Source organism: Xiphophorus maculatus, chromosome 12, assembly GCF_002775205.1.
Source record: "Xiphophorus maculatus strain JP 163 A chromosome 12, X_maculatus-5.0-male, whole genome shotgun sequence".
NCBI classification, from domain to species: Eukaryota; Metazoa; Chordata; class Actinopteri; order Cyprinodontiformes; family Poeciliidae; genus Xiphophorus; species Xiphophorus maculatus.
Genome location: NC_036454.1, coordinates 27,142,337 through 27,156,461, shown reverse-complemented (window position 1 = coordinate 27,156,461; position 14,125 = coordinate 27,142,337). Strand labels below are relative to the sequence as shown.

The following is a 14,125-nucleotide window of genomic DNA, read 5'->3' as shown; positions in this document are numbered from 1 at the left end:
GCATTTTGTGAATGGTTGATAAGATTCACATCATCTGAAGAGCACTTCTGGTATCAACATGTTTCAGATCAAGTTTCCCATGCCGGCTTTTAAAAATCTGGGCTGGTATGAAACCTTCAGCTCTGCCATTTTTATCCAGACTTCAGAGTGACGGTTCTGTTAATACAATTAAAAGCAACAAAAAAAAAAAAATCAATCAATTTAAGAGTGAAACTGAAATTCAGGTTTAAACGCCATCAACTAATCGTGCAGTGTCAATTATTACAATTTATTACAATTTAAAGAAATAGCAATATGGTGTTTAATTACTCTACTATTAGATAAATAGTATTTTTTTTGTTAGGCTTATATATTTCTCGCCTACCGAAATAATAAAAGTGGCAGTCATTTCTTTTTTGTGTGCAATGAAACAAGGGACTACATTACCCAGCATTCTCAGTTGAAAACAGAGAAACTCAAGCAGCACGTGGTGTTAAGATGGCGTCCCGCGCTGGAAGGAGAGTTTCTAAGGACTCCAGCAGCAGTGACGACGAAGAGCTTAAAAAGTGCCGGGAGGCCGTTTGGGAAAGCCAAACATTTAACGCAAAAGGTAAAGGATGCTAGTATTTATGCGCCATTTTTACATTTGCAACCGTTTTAGTAATTAATCCTGAATACACATACCGACAGAGCTAGGACTTGTGTGTTCATGTGAAATACGTTGGACGACTAATAATTTTTAGTTCCCTAGATTTTCGTGAGTTTGACGGTCGCCGTGCACATCAGGAGGCTGACACTTCTGTTTCTTATTTCAGATGGGGATGGCAGTGTTAAACAGGAGTCTAAGCGGTAAGTGTTGTCACATTTACCAATTTCACAGCAGTTAAACTCAATGGACTTTGTGCAGAGCTGAAGTCTTCCACATTAAATTAAAGAAAGTGTGGACGTTTATTTTTTAATTTTACAGAGCCATAAGGGAGGAAGTCTGAATCTGGGATGCATCACGCACCAATCAGAGACGTTGTGGTTGATCTCTGAATGCTGTAAAGCTCTGACCAACCATCTTTATGATAAAAATGTTTATTGCAAAACAAGATTTTTTACTCCAAAACAGCCCAACACTTTAAACTGGTCAATTTCTAAATAACTAATTTTAGATGTAGATTAATGGTTTTTATACTATAATCGTTATGCTGTGGAGAAAATGAAAATTTATGCATCTTGCAGACACTTAATTAAAACTGAGGGGCAAAGTGTATACATTCTGTTGTGCAACAGCGTTGTGGTCGCTGACCATGAGCATGACGGAAATGAGCTCCAGGTCACCCAAGGATTTCGGAAACATGTCGCTAGAAAGCTGGAGAATCTTCTGGACAGGTAGGGAAAAGTTGTCATTTACAGAAGAGTCTCATTATTTCTTCTGGGCTCCAATTTTTAAGCAGCATTTTGTTCTTCAGTTGCATTTCAGAAACGCAGCACATAGCCTCAAAATGTCTGGAATCAAAATGTGATGACGGTCAAGATGAGGGTAAATGTCTGCTCTTTCTTTAAGCAGATTCGCTATTAGAGGAACTGACTTGACCTCTTTTAATGTTATAATTTTTTATTTTTTATTTTTGCAGGATTTCGTTTGTTTTCTACATCCGTCCCAGGACAGGAAGATGCCAAGCCTTCGTCAGCACCCAGGCGTCGGCCTCCTCCCAGCTCAAGGTTTTCTCTTTTTTTTCTCCTTCCCTTTCATTTCAAACACTTGATTGGCAGTTTTTCACCTTCCACAGAACATTCTACCTTTCTGTGCTGCTTGCAGTGACAGCGACAGCGAGATGGAAACCAGACTGAAGGAGGCAGCGGTGTCCATCAGTGACCTGTTACCTTTAGCCATGCGCTCATCTTCCTCAGGAGAGCCTCTCGGCTCAGAAGTTGGAGCAAAAAAGAAGAAGGTGGAAGAGGAAGAAGAGCATTGTGTCGTCAAGAAAAAGACGAAACGGAAAAAAGAAGAGAACAAGCAGGACTCTGTATCCTCTGCTCATCACCAAGGCAATGGTGAGCAGGAACACTCTGTAGTCAACATAAAACAAAAAAAGAAAAAGAAGCGTAAAAGAAATGCAGAAGAAGAAGCTTTGAACTGAGTTTTTAATCTAGTGTTTACTCATTCGGGCTGTCTGTGTTTTGTGTTGAACTGATCAAGTGGTGTGGAGCACTCAATTATTTCTCCGATAAGACAAGGCATCTAGTTTGTTTATAAAATAACTTTACATCCGTTGTTGATGGTTATACATATTTTTTTTTAAAAACTTCTCATCAAAAGGGAAAAAAAGCATTTAAGGAAAGCAAATTAAAAACAGTGCAGGTAACATTGGTTTGCCAAGTTTCATCTGAAGTTACAATTTCCAAGAAAAACTAAATATTTTAATAAAAATATTTTTGGTGTTGATCTTGAGAGATATTTCTGCTATTTAAGTTGTGATTTTTTTCCCCCTCTAATATTAGTTCTAGGTAAAAGCTGTAAAAGCTGTGCTGAGTCAGTTTTTACTCTCAGACATCACTGGTTCCGGTCTCCTGGTTCTCCTCCCAGTGTTAGCTGTCCATCCCCACACCTCCTTAGTCCAGCTGACAGGCCGGAGCCGCTACATAGCCAGGGAGGTGTTACTGGGCTGTGGACACCATTTGTGTAGGCATATAGGAGCCGATGTCTGTGGGTGAAGGGGAGAGGAGGTGAGACTGATGGCGTTCTGTCGTCTGGGAGGAAGGATACAGCTCCAGGCTCTCAGAAGACGCTGTTCAGAAGAGTGATAAAATCAGTTTAGACTCAGCTTAGAAGTTTCTGGCAAAATTAGTTTCTTCTACTCAACCACCCACCCACACGAGCATCACATTAGAAAATGCAATTTGTTTTTATTTATACTTTTTTTTTTAAAACAGCATTTATGCATACTCAGTAATTAATGTGAAAAATATTGGCAGTACAGAAATAAAACCCATTTTATAATGGCTTATTGCATCTTTATGATGGTGAGTGAAAAACGGAAGCAAGAGAAATGCTCTATGAGATTTAAATGGACTTGATTAGCTGATCATGAGTAAATCTGACTCAGTGTGTATGAGCAGGAGTTTAGGCAGTTTATTGGTCTGGAGCATGAAGGACAATCCTAACACTGCCCAGAAGGATAGAGATCAACAACAGATTGGCTAAGAATCGCCTCTGCCAATAAGTCTGAAGAGAATTATGGGATAGTTTCCAAACAGTTTTGAACCCTTCCAATTCATACCTGTGTGTGTCTTCATTTATTTCTATAGTTAGGTACTGTAATCAATTGTCACAGAGTAAACTTTAAATTGTTGGTTGTCAAGTGAAACCACCTCCTGGATGGATAGGAATTTAGCATGGCCAATGGAAAACGTTCTTCAGCAAACCGTTCCCATTTTATATAAAAAAAAAACCGTGGTTATGACGAGACCAAAACTACAAAGACATTTAAGAGAGCCTCACCCCAAGCTGATTTCCAAACACGTTGGTGGCAGAGTGATGGTTTAGACTTGTATTGCAGCCACTGAACATTAGTCCAACATGCACTTTTAAGATCAGAGCTTTCTAGTGCCAAATCAAGCCATCTGTCTGACAACTAAAGCTTGGCAGAATTTGTGTTTACATCATCTAATCGAATATCATTTTAGGCCTAATCTTAGTCATGCTTGTAACAATTCAGCTTTTGTATTTTCAAAATCACTATTCATGGAGATTCTCAAATATATTTGGACAATGAGTGGTGAGGCTTTGCTTGCTCTGGTACTCTACCTGGGACAGGTGTGTGTGGCTGCAGGTGTAAAGAATCTTCCTGCAAAGGGGACTCCGTCTCTTCCTCAGGATCTGCTGTGAGGATCTACTCGAAACAAAGTTTAAGGTTGAGGTTTAAAATCTTACTGAAGATCTACCAGCCCAATAAAGTCATCAGAGGCATACCTGTCGGACCGCAGCGAGGCTGGTCAGGGTCCCCAGACTGCTGCTGTCAGTGATGACCATGGCTTGAGACAGCAAACTGGACGAATGGTACTGAGGCGACTCTGACTTGTTGTACACTGTCATGGGGGAAGAGATGAATGAGTGTTTGCCTTCTGTGTGATGTTAAACTTATATGCTGTTGTAGCCTTACTGTGACATGGCAGCTGTGTCATGGTTGCCATGAACGGACTGGCAGCCATGTGACCCTGAAGCTGCTGTTGTATTGCCTGCTGGTGGGGTGTGTGAAGCTGCTGCTGGAATGAAATTGGCTGGAGAGTGGTGAAACCAGCCCCCATGTTGTTAATGACGGGGACGGTCTGTGATTGCGTAGGGGCCAAACCTGTAAAAAACATCAGGGATAGACCTCACGCTTTGTATTTTTATATTTTCCATTCAAGAGTATGGAGAGTAAATCGAGAGACTGGGGTACCTATTAGAAGCGAGGACTCGCCCAAACTCATGACGCTGGGCACCGAGGCCATGATGAGGCTCTGTGAGGAGGCTGGAGACGCTGAAAGACTGTGCAGGGATGTCAGCGTGCTTACTGGGGGCAGTGGTCCACTGCCAGACACCTGCAGCTAGGGGGAAAGTATAGTCACAATGGTAGGAATTCTCAGAGTGGACTAGTGAAACACCAGGACAAACACTCACCAGCTTGGGGTTATGAGACTCAAGGAGTGTATGGCTGGGTTCTAGTTGCATAGGGCTGACCACGAGACGTCCCACACGGTCCCCTATGCTGCTTCTTGCTGTGCTCCCTGTGTCACAGGAGATTTGCTGGCTGTACTTCACACCTAGGAAAGCAGTGTGAATCAGGTTTCAGGACAATATCCAGGGTGATTAGTTTACACACATCAGTCTCCGAACCTGCACAGTCATGTCTACCAAAATCTGTGGTACTTGCAAGACCACCTTAGTCGTAACAGCTTAATCCCTAATCTCAGTTTACAAGAAATGTCCTGTTTTTAACTTTATCTACAAAGAATAGAAACTGTAGGTTTGCTTAACCAGTTGTGGCGCATTACCATGCTCAGGACTTGTTGGAAGGGTGGCATTAGAGGAGGAAGCTGACTGGCTGTTGAAAGATGTGTCAAGGGCCAACTTGTGACGAAAAGCCTCCTCTTTTCGCCGGTTGGCAAACCAGTTGTACACCCTGACTTCAGTAACTAGGTTTGAACCCAGACCAGCAAGCTGGGAAGGGGACACCCCTCTCTGGAGGCACTCGGCTCTGAAAAATAAGAAATACACTTACAGATGAGTTAACAAATGAAAGATATGAACTGAAGTCATTGACTAAATAAGAAGCAAATGCAATAATAAAATTAGTGGTGCTTCATTTCCCAATAGGATATCATGAGATTCTCATAGCATGTGGCATAACATCATGTTTGTTGGTTCCCAAAGCAGCTCTGACTTGTTGAAGTAATGACCTCCAGTAAACCCTTGACGGTTTGCTTACGTACTAAATACCAAGATCGTGACAGGCCATCTTAAGTCCTGTAAGTTGCAAAACTACATGGATTGGACTTGTTTGTCCAGTACACCCTACTGATGCTTGACTGGATTGAGAGATGAACATTTTTGAAGCTAACACAAAGCTTCTCTAACCATTCCTGAAGGAATTTTGCTTTGTGGCAGCATGACTTGTTCTGTTGAAAGAGTATACAGCCATCAGGCAATACTGTTCCAATTCAGACTAATCTACAGGCAGTGCGTGTAATTTTTTTTCCCCATCAGAAAGACCGTTAAGTTCTTTTGCTATATGAGTAAGAGTGGCTCAGCTGTTGAATCCGATGAAAGGAACCAGCCTTTGCTGCCCACATGCATTTATGAGCCTTTGTTGCCTATGAGTCTGGTGAGCAATCCAATATAGCTACTGCTAGTTCACTTACTTGACCATCTTTGATAGACACCAACCCATATTTCTGGAGATACTCTGGCCCAATCTTCTATCCTTGACAATTCAACCCTTGTTAGATTTCCTCAAGTTTTTATTCGTTCCCATTTTTGTGCTGTTAACATTTCAACTTTGATGATAAAATGTTCAGTTTTCTTCCTAACGTACTCCATCCATGAAAAGGTGCCATGAAAAGGAGGGAAGCAGTGTTATTCACGTCATCTGTCTGTGACGATCACGTTTTGCCCTATCGTTGCATATCTGCAAAATAAAAAATGGATCATCTAAAATCTTGCCACACCTGTTGCATTCCTCTACCAATCCCTCTCTTTCCTCCTTGCTGGGGTTCTTCTGACGTTCATAGGCATTGAAGAGAATCTGTAGGGATGCTGGGCCCCACTTGAACCTGTTCCTCCGTCCTTTTTTGGTGTCTTCTCCTTGTTCCTCCACCGGTGCAAGGCCATGTTTGGCATTGGTAAATTCTAGATGAAAAAAACATAGTTTCTATTACCAATGTGTCTCCATCTCCTAGGACTGCTGCTAGCTTTGGGTTTAAATCAAGCAGAGGTTGGTGCTTCTGTGCAGGTTTTGTACTCACGCTGACTGATCTCGCACTGCTTCTTGACATACCAGCTGTAGAGAGCGGCTCTCTTTTGGTTCTTCATGGGTGTGCCTTTGTTGAGGTGCTGGGAGAGATGGGACTGGTTGAGGCCTGTGGACTCTACCACCTCTCTCTGAGGTAGGTTGTGCTGCTGCATGTAGCTTTTCACCATTTTTGCAACCTGCCAGGGGTCCTCCCTGTTCAGCAGAGAGGGCAAAACACTTAACTGGTTACACAGGCTTAACACCACACAGCTACTTAGTTTATAAAGCACTTTGATTGCAGTAAAAGTCTTGGGATTTTCTTTGTAAATACCATTTGTATTCAGAAGTCATGACTTTTGGGTTCCAGGAAAAATCTACTGGAATGTCAGCTGAAGTCAGAATCATGTCTTGTATGAGTTCGACTCCTGTGAGCAATCCAATATAGCTGTAGAGCTACTAAAACTTGTGTTTGTTTACACGTTTATTGAATTGTGTCTTGTAAAATTAGTCACATAGTTAAGAGAAATCTGTTGCTTAACATGTGAATTTATTGGTTACACATATAAAAACTGCTATCTGACAGTATTGCTAATAGTAATTGGTCTGGTCACAGAACATGACATGCATGAAATCTAACTTCAACCATTTTATTTATTTATTTTTTCCAAAAGCTGTTTATGAAGTGGGAAGAGCTCCCACAAAATGACATTTATTATGAGAACTAACGTTTACCACTATATTTTTGGCATTCCTAGTGTATTAAAAAGTTAGAGAACATAAGAGAGGACATTTAAATGTTCCTCTTTGCTTATCTCTCTAGATCACAAGTGTCAAACTCCAGTCCTCAAGGGCCGCTGCCCTGCAACCTTTAGATGTGCCTCTGCTGCACCACACCTGAATAGAATAATTAGGTCATTAGCAAGGCTCTGGAGAACTGATCTACACAAGGAGGAGGTAATTAATTCATTTCATTCCAGTGGCACATCTAAAAACTGCAGGACAGCAGCCCTTGAGGACTGGAGTTTGACACCCCTGCTAGATCATCCAGCCTTTGTTGGCTGGGCCCTCACTTTTTGTCTTTGTATGATTCAGGTCTGAGATTGATTTGGGAGTCTGATTTTGGGGAGAGTTTTGGCTGATTTTTCTGATTAGAAAAGAAAGACTTGGATTAAAATTTCAGTCAAATTGTAACAAGACAGAGGGATGACGGAGGCGATATTTTGCAAAGTTGCATTTGAGGCTTGAACACATGGTTGTTAAAAATATCAGTTGTATCTAATGGAGTACAAAGATATAAATATTTCATGAAAGTAAAAATTTAGTTACAGAGACTAATGTTTAAGTAGCTAACATACACAAGCTAATCCGCTCGCATTTTTATTCATTTCAACATTACCATTTCATGATAAAACATTTCATCTCATCAATGGAACCTTTATTGCAGTGTTTTCCTATCCCTGTCCGATATTTTTGATAAAATATAAAATTAATTATATGTGCCTCCAAAATATTTTCACAGTTCTAGTTAAAATATTGTCCGAGTGTCATTTCAGAGTTAGAAGAAGTTGTCTTAACTTGCAGTTTGCACCGGCCAATCAGACTTTCAGAATCTCCTCTAACCCCACCCACTGAGTTTGATGGGTGAAGTTGACAGTTTGGAGCATGAAATTATTTATTAAATCATGAAATAACTATGTTTTTACAATAAAAATCATTACATTTAAATGATTTTATTGACTATAGTTATTTCTATATTGAATAAATTCTCTGTAGTTCCAGTTTTATTAAATTCATTACACATTAAAAAAATATTTTATAAGTTATTTATTGTAATTTGGCACTCTTCACTCCATGTTATCGTTCACGTTTGTAACTTTTACCTCCATAAATGCAAATTTCTGTACAAATATACAGGTAATCAAAACGGGTTTGATGACCTGCACACGTGACCATCAATACCAAACGCATATTGTTTCCATCATTTTCCCTTTTCTTAATTTGCTGAAAATTTGTTAGCCACGTCCAAATAGTTTTCATTTACTCATTTTTTCTTTTTCTCCATAGAATGTGAGAATTGCGACAGCTACTATAGTTTCTATAGAAGTGTCAAGCAGGTACAGGCAGTGAAAACATTGGACTTAATGTGTTTCCACACACCGGGAAGTCGCATAGAGGCCTATTGACAGAGAGAGATAAGAGAAAGCACACGGGAGCAAAGTCCAGCCCTTTCGGATCACTGGAGGGGAAGAAACGTGTAAAAGGTTTATGAGGCCTGATTTAACGTTTGGACTCTGTGTGAAAGCTTGAAAATACACGATACCTTAAAAGACTCCATTTGGAGCAGCAAATATTCAAATATAAGTTCAATTAAATGAAGCACTAAATGAAAACCTTTTTAATGACGGATGCTTTATCACGTTTTTATGTATCAAGTGTGTCTGTAGGGAATGCTTGTCTTTTAAATTCTCTAAATCTGCTCTTAAAGGCGCGCTCCGAAATATTGCTTAAGCGTTATGCAAACACGGTCTCCTGTTACCAGCCCCACTCCATTAATCTTCACCTACCTGTATGCATGGAGCTTATTTATTAAGAAATGGCAAGGGAATAATGATGGGGGTGGGTAATTAGTAACTAGCAAAGGAGGAACCCTCTTTAAATTTGCCTCAGAAGCCAGATTGCAGAGAGAGAAACAGAGAAGCATGTGAAGGAGGGAGGATTTAGGAAAGAGAGGAGAACCGAAGTGAGGAATAATGTTTTAGACAGAAAAATAGATTTGGCCAGAACACGGAGGAACAGACTCATTTGATGAGGAGGTTCTAAATTTACAAAAAATTAACCTACTTCCTTTAGGGTAGAAAAATTTGCTGGAATAACGACTTCAACGAGACATCAAGATGAGTTTGCCATTGCCATGGAATCTCCAGAAAACCTTGGGATGTACTCACTGCAGCAGCCGGTCGACCTCGGCCCTCAGCTTGGACGCGTCTTCCGGAGGAAGCTTCTCCAGCTCTCGGAATATAGGCGGAGGGAAATCCATTTCTCCCTCCTCGGAGCTCTCTCCATCGCCCTTGTCTCCCCTCTCTGCTCCGGCCCTGCTGCGCTCCAGCTCGCCCACGGCTTGGACTAGGACATCCCGGGACAGTCCGGATTCCAGCAGGGCCCAGATGAGCTGCTCCTGAAGGGCGGTCAGACGACTTGGCCTCGCCATGGCTGCCCTCTCCTCTCCCTCCATTGGTCTGGTGTCTTATCGTGCTGCTGCCTCACAAACAAACACTGCTCGCATGTGCTCTTCCTGTCGCATTCAAATAGCAGCCGGACGGCCTGCGTTGGGCCTCATTCTTTTTTTTTCATACGAGCTGCTCTTCTTTAAATGAAAAACCAGAGCGCTTTAATTTTCCTCCACTGATTTTCCTCCCGATGCGTCCTCAGCTGCCTGGTTTTTGCACTCCACCTGCTGTTTTCCTTTCAAAGGTCAATTTTTCTTTTTTCTTTTTTTTAACCTTCCTCCTTTTCACCCCCTCCTCCTTACGAGCGCCCTGTGAACTTTGTCCCCTCTCCCTCAGTCCCCAACAGTGACCAAAGTACAATTTAAGAACAATAACCAAACATGAGCAAAGTTGCATTTGCTGAGACTTCTGACAAAAGCTGTCTGCCAAGTCAGGGAACGAGCCAATAAATGAGAAGATGTGATTGCAGATCACATGCATTTCTTATTTTTAATGTAAAACTCACTTTAAGGACAGATAATCTATTTTTAAATCAGGGTTTTTTTTCACAGTAGAGATTTTCTTCTTTTTATTTCAGAATGCCTGCATACCAGACTCTTGATTATTTAGTGAGCTTCTAGTGATTCAAAGCGCTATAAGTTACTGTAGGTCAAGCACAGCTTGATGAGTAACCTGTGCCAGTAGAGGGCGCTGTTGTGCCATCTATGCTTTGAATTGACCCAGTTCTGTAGAAATGTATTTCAGTGACTCGGGTCTCTTCAAAACCAAAACAACAACAACAACAAAAAGGTGAGGTATATATGAGGTGAGGTGGATATATATATATATATATATATATATATATATCTGTTATTTTTGAATTAATTATTTTGGATTTATTTACTATAAAATGTCTAAACTTGTATTGTTGAAAGAGGCACTCGAAAACAAACTTTTCACTTCCAGGGACTGAAGTCTTTTCCAATTCTTTTCAAAACAGCTCAAGCTCAGTGACATTTAGTGGAGAGTGTAAAACATCAATTTCCAAGCCTTGCTGCAGATTTTCTGTTAGATTTCTAGACTTTGACTGGACCACTGCAACATAATGTTTTTCTGGTTGTATGTTAAAGGTAATCCTGCTGGGATATTAAGCTTCTTTTGCAACCTCCAGCAGGTTTCCTTCCTGGATTCTCCAATATTTAGCTCTGTTTAGCTTCCCTGCTCCTGCTTGGGAAAAACATTGCCACACCATGATGCTTCCACCACCGTGTTTCACCATTGGGGTGATGAGTTCATGGTGAGGTGCGATGTTAAAAAAACTACCTAACCCTTCACCTTTGGCTGAGATTAAATTATATACAGGTGACCTGTGAAGGCACGGTTGTGTGAAATTTTAATTAGTGGTGTCAGAGTAAGATGAGATTAAAAAGGCCGCACTTTTCAGATAGGGTGATACAATTTCTTTCTTTCAGAAGACCTATAAGCATTGGTCTTGGATGCATGCATTTAGCTTCTATTTGAAATAAAATAGCATAAAAAAGATCTGCTTCACAAACTACGTACATCACGGTATCTCAGAGTAGAGACGTGTAAGACTTATTTAGGTATTCATCAGGCACAGTGAGCAGGTTTGAACTTGCAGCATCAACAGGTGGTAGAAAATGCGTCGCTGTAACTGTAACCACAGATTTTCCCTTTGCAGATTTGTTTCACCCCAATCCAGCTTGTCTTTGTCCTTAATCCATCTCTTGTTTTTTTTTGTCAAAGAAAGTTGGCTGGAATTAGTTGTGGGGTAACTGTAAAGCAAACGAAATGGGCAAAATCCTTTGAGAGGTAATGTGCCATCTTAGCTCCCCCCCTCCACTCTCTTTTCAGTGTAAAACGCTCATTTTCTCCACCCCGATCGCATTATACCGTTCTCATGTTCAGCCTATCAGCACCTTTTTGTGTCCAGCTCTTGTTACCCCACCCCACCCTTGGGATGATGGCATTATACAGTATTTGGAAGGGTAACAGAGCTCCCTCTATCTCCCTAAGACATGCCACTGACCTGTAATTAAGACTCATTGTACTACCGAGAGGAAACTCCTCACGCAAACGGACAGAAGGCAGTGTGTGTGGACTTCCAACAGCTCAGATACCGCTGTGACTAATGCCGCGCCACACAGCCAGGTTTTATCGAAAAGAAACACATGCGGCACACACTGGAGCGTGCATGTTTTTGGTCCTCTCCGAAGAGAACTCAAAGCTGTGCTGATTGGTAATGAGACACAATCCGCACTGCCCATCTCATTAACAAACCATTGCTCACCACCTCTGTGTGTGTGTGTGTGTGTGTGTGTGTTTCCATTGCAAACACCTCTCTCACTCCATCGCCGCTTTGGTCTGGCCTGCCTTTTTTTTTTGCCCTCCTCACTCTACCCCATCCCAACCTATTCAATCCCATTGATCATGCATGCAGAAACTTAACACACCCCTCAATTCCCGTCCAAATGGCCCCCTGTCCCACTTCCAGAGCTCCATCATCAGTCAGTAGACCTGCTTGCAGTCAGGACACTGACTGCGTCGCTCAATGAGGATGGAGCACACTGTAAGTTACCATTGTGGGGGCACAATCTGTCCCTGTATTGTTCCCCTCTGTAATAAATGGCAGCGGTAACATACTCTTTTTTTTTTTTTAAAAAAGCACCTCCAAACTTTCTTCGAACTCCAAGCCTCTTGTAAGGCAGCAATGAGTTTTACACCCACCTTAAGTCAAAGCTGTCATTCCCTTTGTTTGAGTTGGACGGGCTATTGATCGGCCTTAACATTAGTTACCAGGTCACATGTTGAGTCAGTGTTGAGAAGATTAGCGGGAGCTGGCTTTAGTAGCTACTAATTAAATGCTTAAACCTCAGCAATGAATGAGCACGCAGCACACAAACCTTCTGTTGTCCCACACTGCGTAAACCGGTTTGCAATGTGGAGGCAGACAGCGCAATAATGGACTCTGAAACACGTCTACCCTTCACAGAGCGCTAAACTGATGCAGTTAGACGGCATGTAGAGCTTAAACACCAGCTATTACACAAGTAAAAATCAAGGATATCATTGAATAAGTACATAGTGAGCTGTGAGGTGTATTTCAAGCTTTTCAGGTGTGTTTTAAACTACGTGTTCATGCAGTCCTGAGGTTTTTCCTCTAAACTGTGAGCCGTTTCCCTTCCTGTTTCTGCAACATTAAAGACCAAGTGAAGACTCTATCATAAATCAGTTACTTTATCTTCAAATCATTTCTGATAACTCTTTATCTTAACTGAAGTGGGTTTTGGGCAAAGTGGTCAGCATTAGCAAGATAGTGACAGGAAGCTAGGAAACCGTCTCTTCAAATTAATGGCCCAACTTCCTTGACTTAGAAGGCTTCCTGTAAAACATAACATCAATGCTATGTTTACAGATAGATTCCTTCCTTTCTTTTATTATCCACATGCAAATTTTGTATATTGATTTTTAGTTAACCTATCCAATTGCACATTTCTTTGGACCGGAGTATACAAAGCAATAAAAATACTGCAGAGTATATTTATATTAAAATTTTGCTCTTACTATACTGCATTCTATTCTTTTTATACTTTTTATGTTGGTGTGAACGTACTGTGATCGCCTTTCACTTGGTTGTTGTTGCACCTACTTTTTCTCTCTGTGGCACATTAAAGAAATTTCTATTATTTCAGCAGGAACAGGAACAAGTGTGGCTTTTAAGTTTTTGTATAAATGCAACTAGGTCATGTACATGTTTGTTTAAATTTTGCATCTCCTCTGACAACATTTGACGAAAACGTGATGCTGGCCATTCATTTCGTTGCCATATGTGCAGACAGGGCACAAGTGAGGTGTACACAGTATGGGCGCACACAAACAGATGTAAAATGCGGTCAACATCTTTTTCACCATCAATATGGCGCCCTCTCTAGTGCAGCGCCCCTTGTCTCATAACATTGGATACCAGAGGTGGGTAGAATACCCCAAAATTGTACTGAAGTAAGAGTAGCACTACTTTAACACATTTTACTCAAGTAAAACCTAGCCATCCAAAAATGACTTGAGTAAGAAGAGTATTTGGTAAAAAGGTATACTCACGCACGTAACTGATCAAAACATCAATCATTTAATATTTAAAAATGACTTCCCCAGACGGAACAACATACAAAGTTATGTTAAGCTTTGGTAGCTTAAGGATAAAAAATTAAATTATTCATATAATATAACAAAAGCATGGAATTTATATATATATTTCCAAATCAATTTCTTTCATTATAAAACTTTTGCAACTTTGACAAAAACTTCAGGTGTATGTCTGTATCAGGTGAATTTTGGTTTAAAATGAGCTCGTTTTTTAATTCAGTGAAGTTACTCGCAGTGGGTCGACCATCCAGACATTTTACTCAAATAAGAGCGATACTTCATAATAAAATGATG

General features: G+C 40.9%; 2 protein-coding genes across 4 annotated transcripts; one reads left to right on the top strand and one right to left on the bottom strand.

Annotated features, from left to right (window-relative positions):
- The first annotated feature begins 461 nt into the window (after positions 1-461).
- On the top strand, positions 462-2,413 carry c12h12orf43 (chromosome 12 C12orf43 homolog). Of its 2 annotated transcripts, none has more exons than XM_005815760.3 (6): positions 462-589; positions 795-828; positions 1,258-1,356; positions 1,437-1,507; positions 1,602-1,689; positions 1,787-2,413. In XM_005815760.3, the coding sequence occupies exons 1-6, from the start codon at positions 478-480 to the stop codon at positions 2,106-2,108; spliced, it is 726 nt and encodes a 241-aa protein (XP_005815817.1). In that variant the 5' UTR covers positions 462-477; the 3' UTR covers positions 2,109-2,413. The 2 variants fall into 2 exon arrangements, with proteins under 2 accessions (XP_005815817.1, XP_023199703.1); XM_023343935.1 differs by having other exon boundaries at positions 531-589; positions 947-1,356.
- hnf1a (HNF1 homeobox A) lies at positions 2,095-14,064 on the bottom strand. Of its 2 annotated transcripts, none has more exons than XM_005815757.3 (10): positions 9,407-14,064; positions 6,475-6,674; positions 6,178-6,358; positions 5,005-5,207; positions 4,631-4,773; positions 4,410-4,551; positions 4,131-4,319; positions 3,941-4,056; positions 3,776-3,860; positions 2,095-2,756 (listed from the first exon to the last, which is right to left on the bottom strand). In XM_005815757.3, the coding sequence occupies exons 1-10, from the start codon at positions 9,691-9,693 to the stop codon at positions 2,626-2,628; spliced, it is 1,677 nt and encodes a 558-aa protein (XP_005815814.1). In that variant the 5' UTR covers positions 9,694-14,064; the 3' UTR covers positions 2,095-2,625. The 2 variants fall into 2 exon arrangements, with proteins under 2 accessions (XP_005815814.1, XP_023199702.1); XM_023343934.1 differs by having other exon boundaries at positions 4,410-4,557; positions 9,407-13,936.
- Between the last annotated feature and the right edge of the window lie 61 nt (positions 14,065-14,125).

Bases quoted from the DNA above. Each gene is read 5' to 3' on its own strand.
- c12h12orf43 (XM_005815760.3), top strand. From the start codon at position 478: ATGGCGTCCCGCGCTGGAAGGAGAGTTTCTAAGGACTCCAGCAGCAGT. The intron at 590-794 runs GTAAAGGATGCT...TTCTTATTTCAG, and splicing joins CCAAACATTTAACGCAAAAG to ATGGGGATGGCAGTGTTAAA. The intron at 829-1,257 runs GTAAGTGTTGTC...GTTGTGCAACAG, and splicing joins GTTAAACAGGAGTCTAAGCG to CGTTGTGGTCGCTGACCATG.
- hnf1a (XM_023343934.1), bottom strand. From the start codon at position 9,693: ATGGAGGGAGAGGAGAGGGCAGCCATGGCGAGGCCAAGTCGTCTGACC. The intron at 6,359-6,474 runs GTGAGTACAAAA...TTTTTCATCTAG, and splicing joins GCAGTGCGAGATCAGTCAGC to AATTTACCAATGCCAAACAT. The intron at 5,208-6,177 runs GTGTGGCAAGAT...CTTATTTTTCAG, and splicing joins TTGGTAGAGGAATGCAACAG to AGCCGAGTGCCTCCAGAGAG.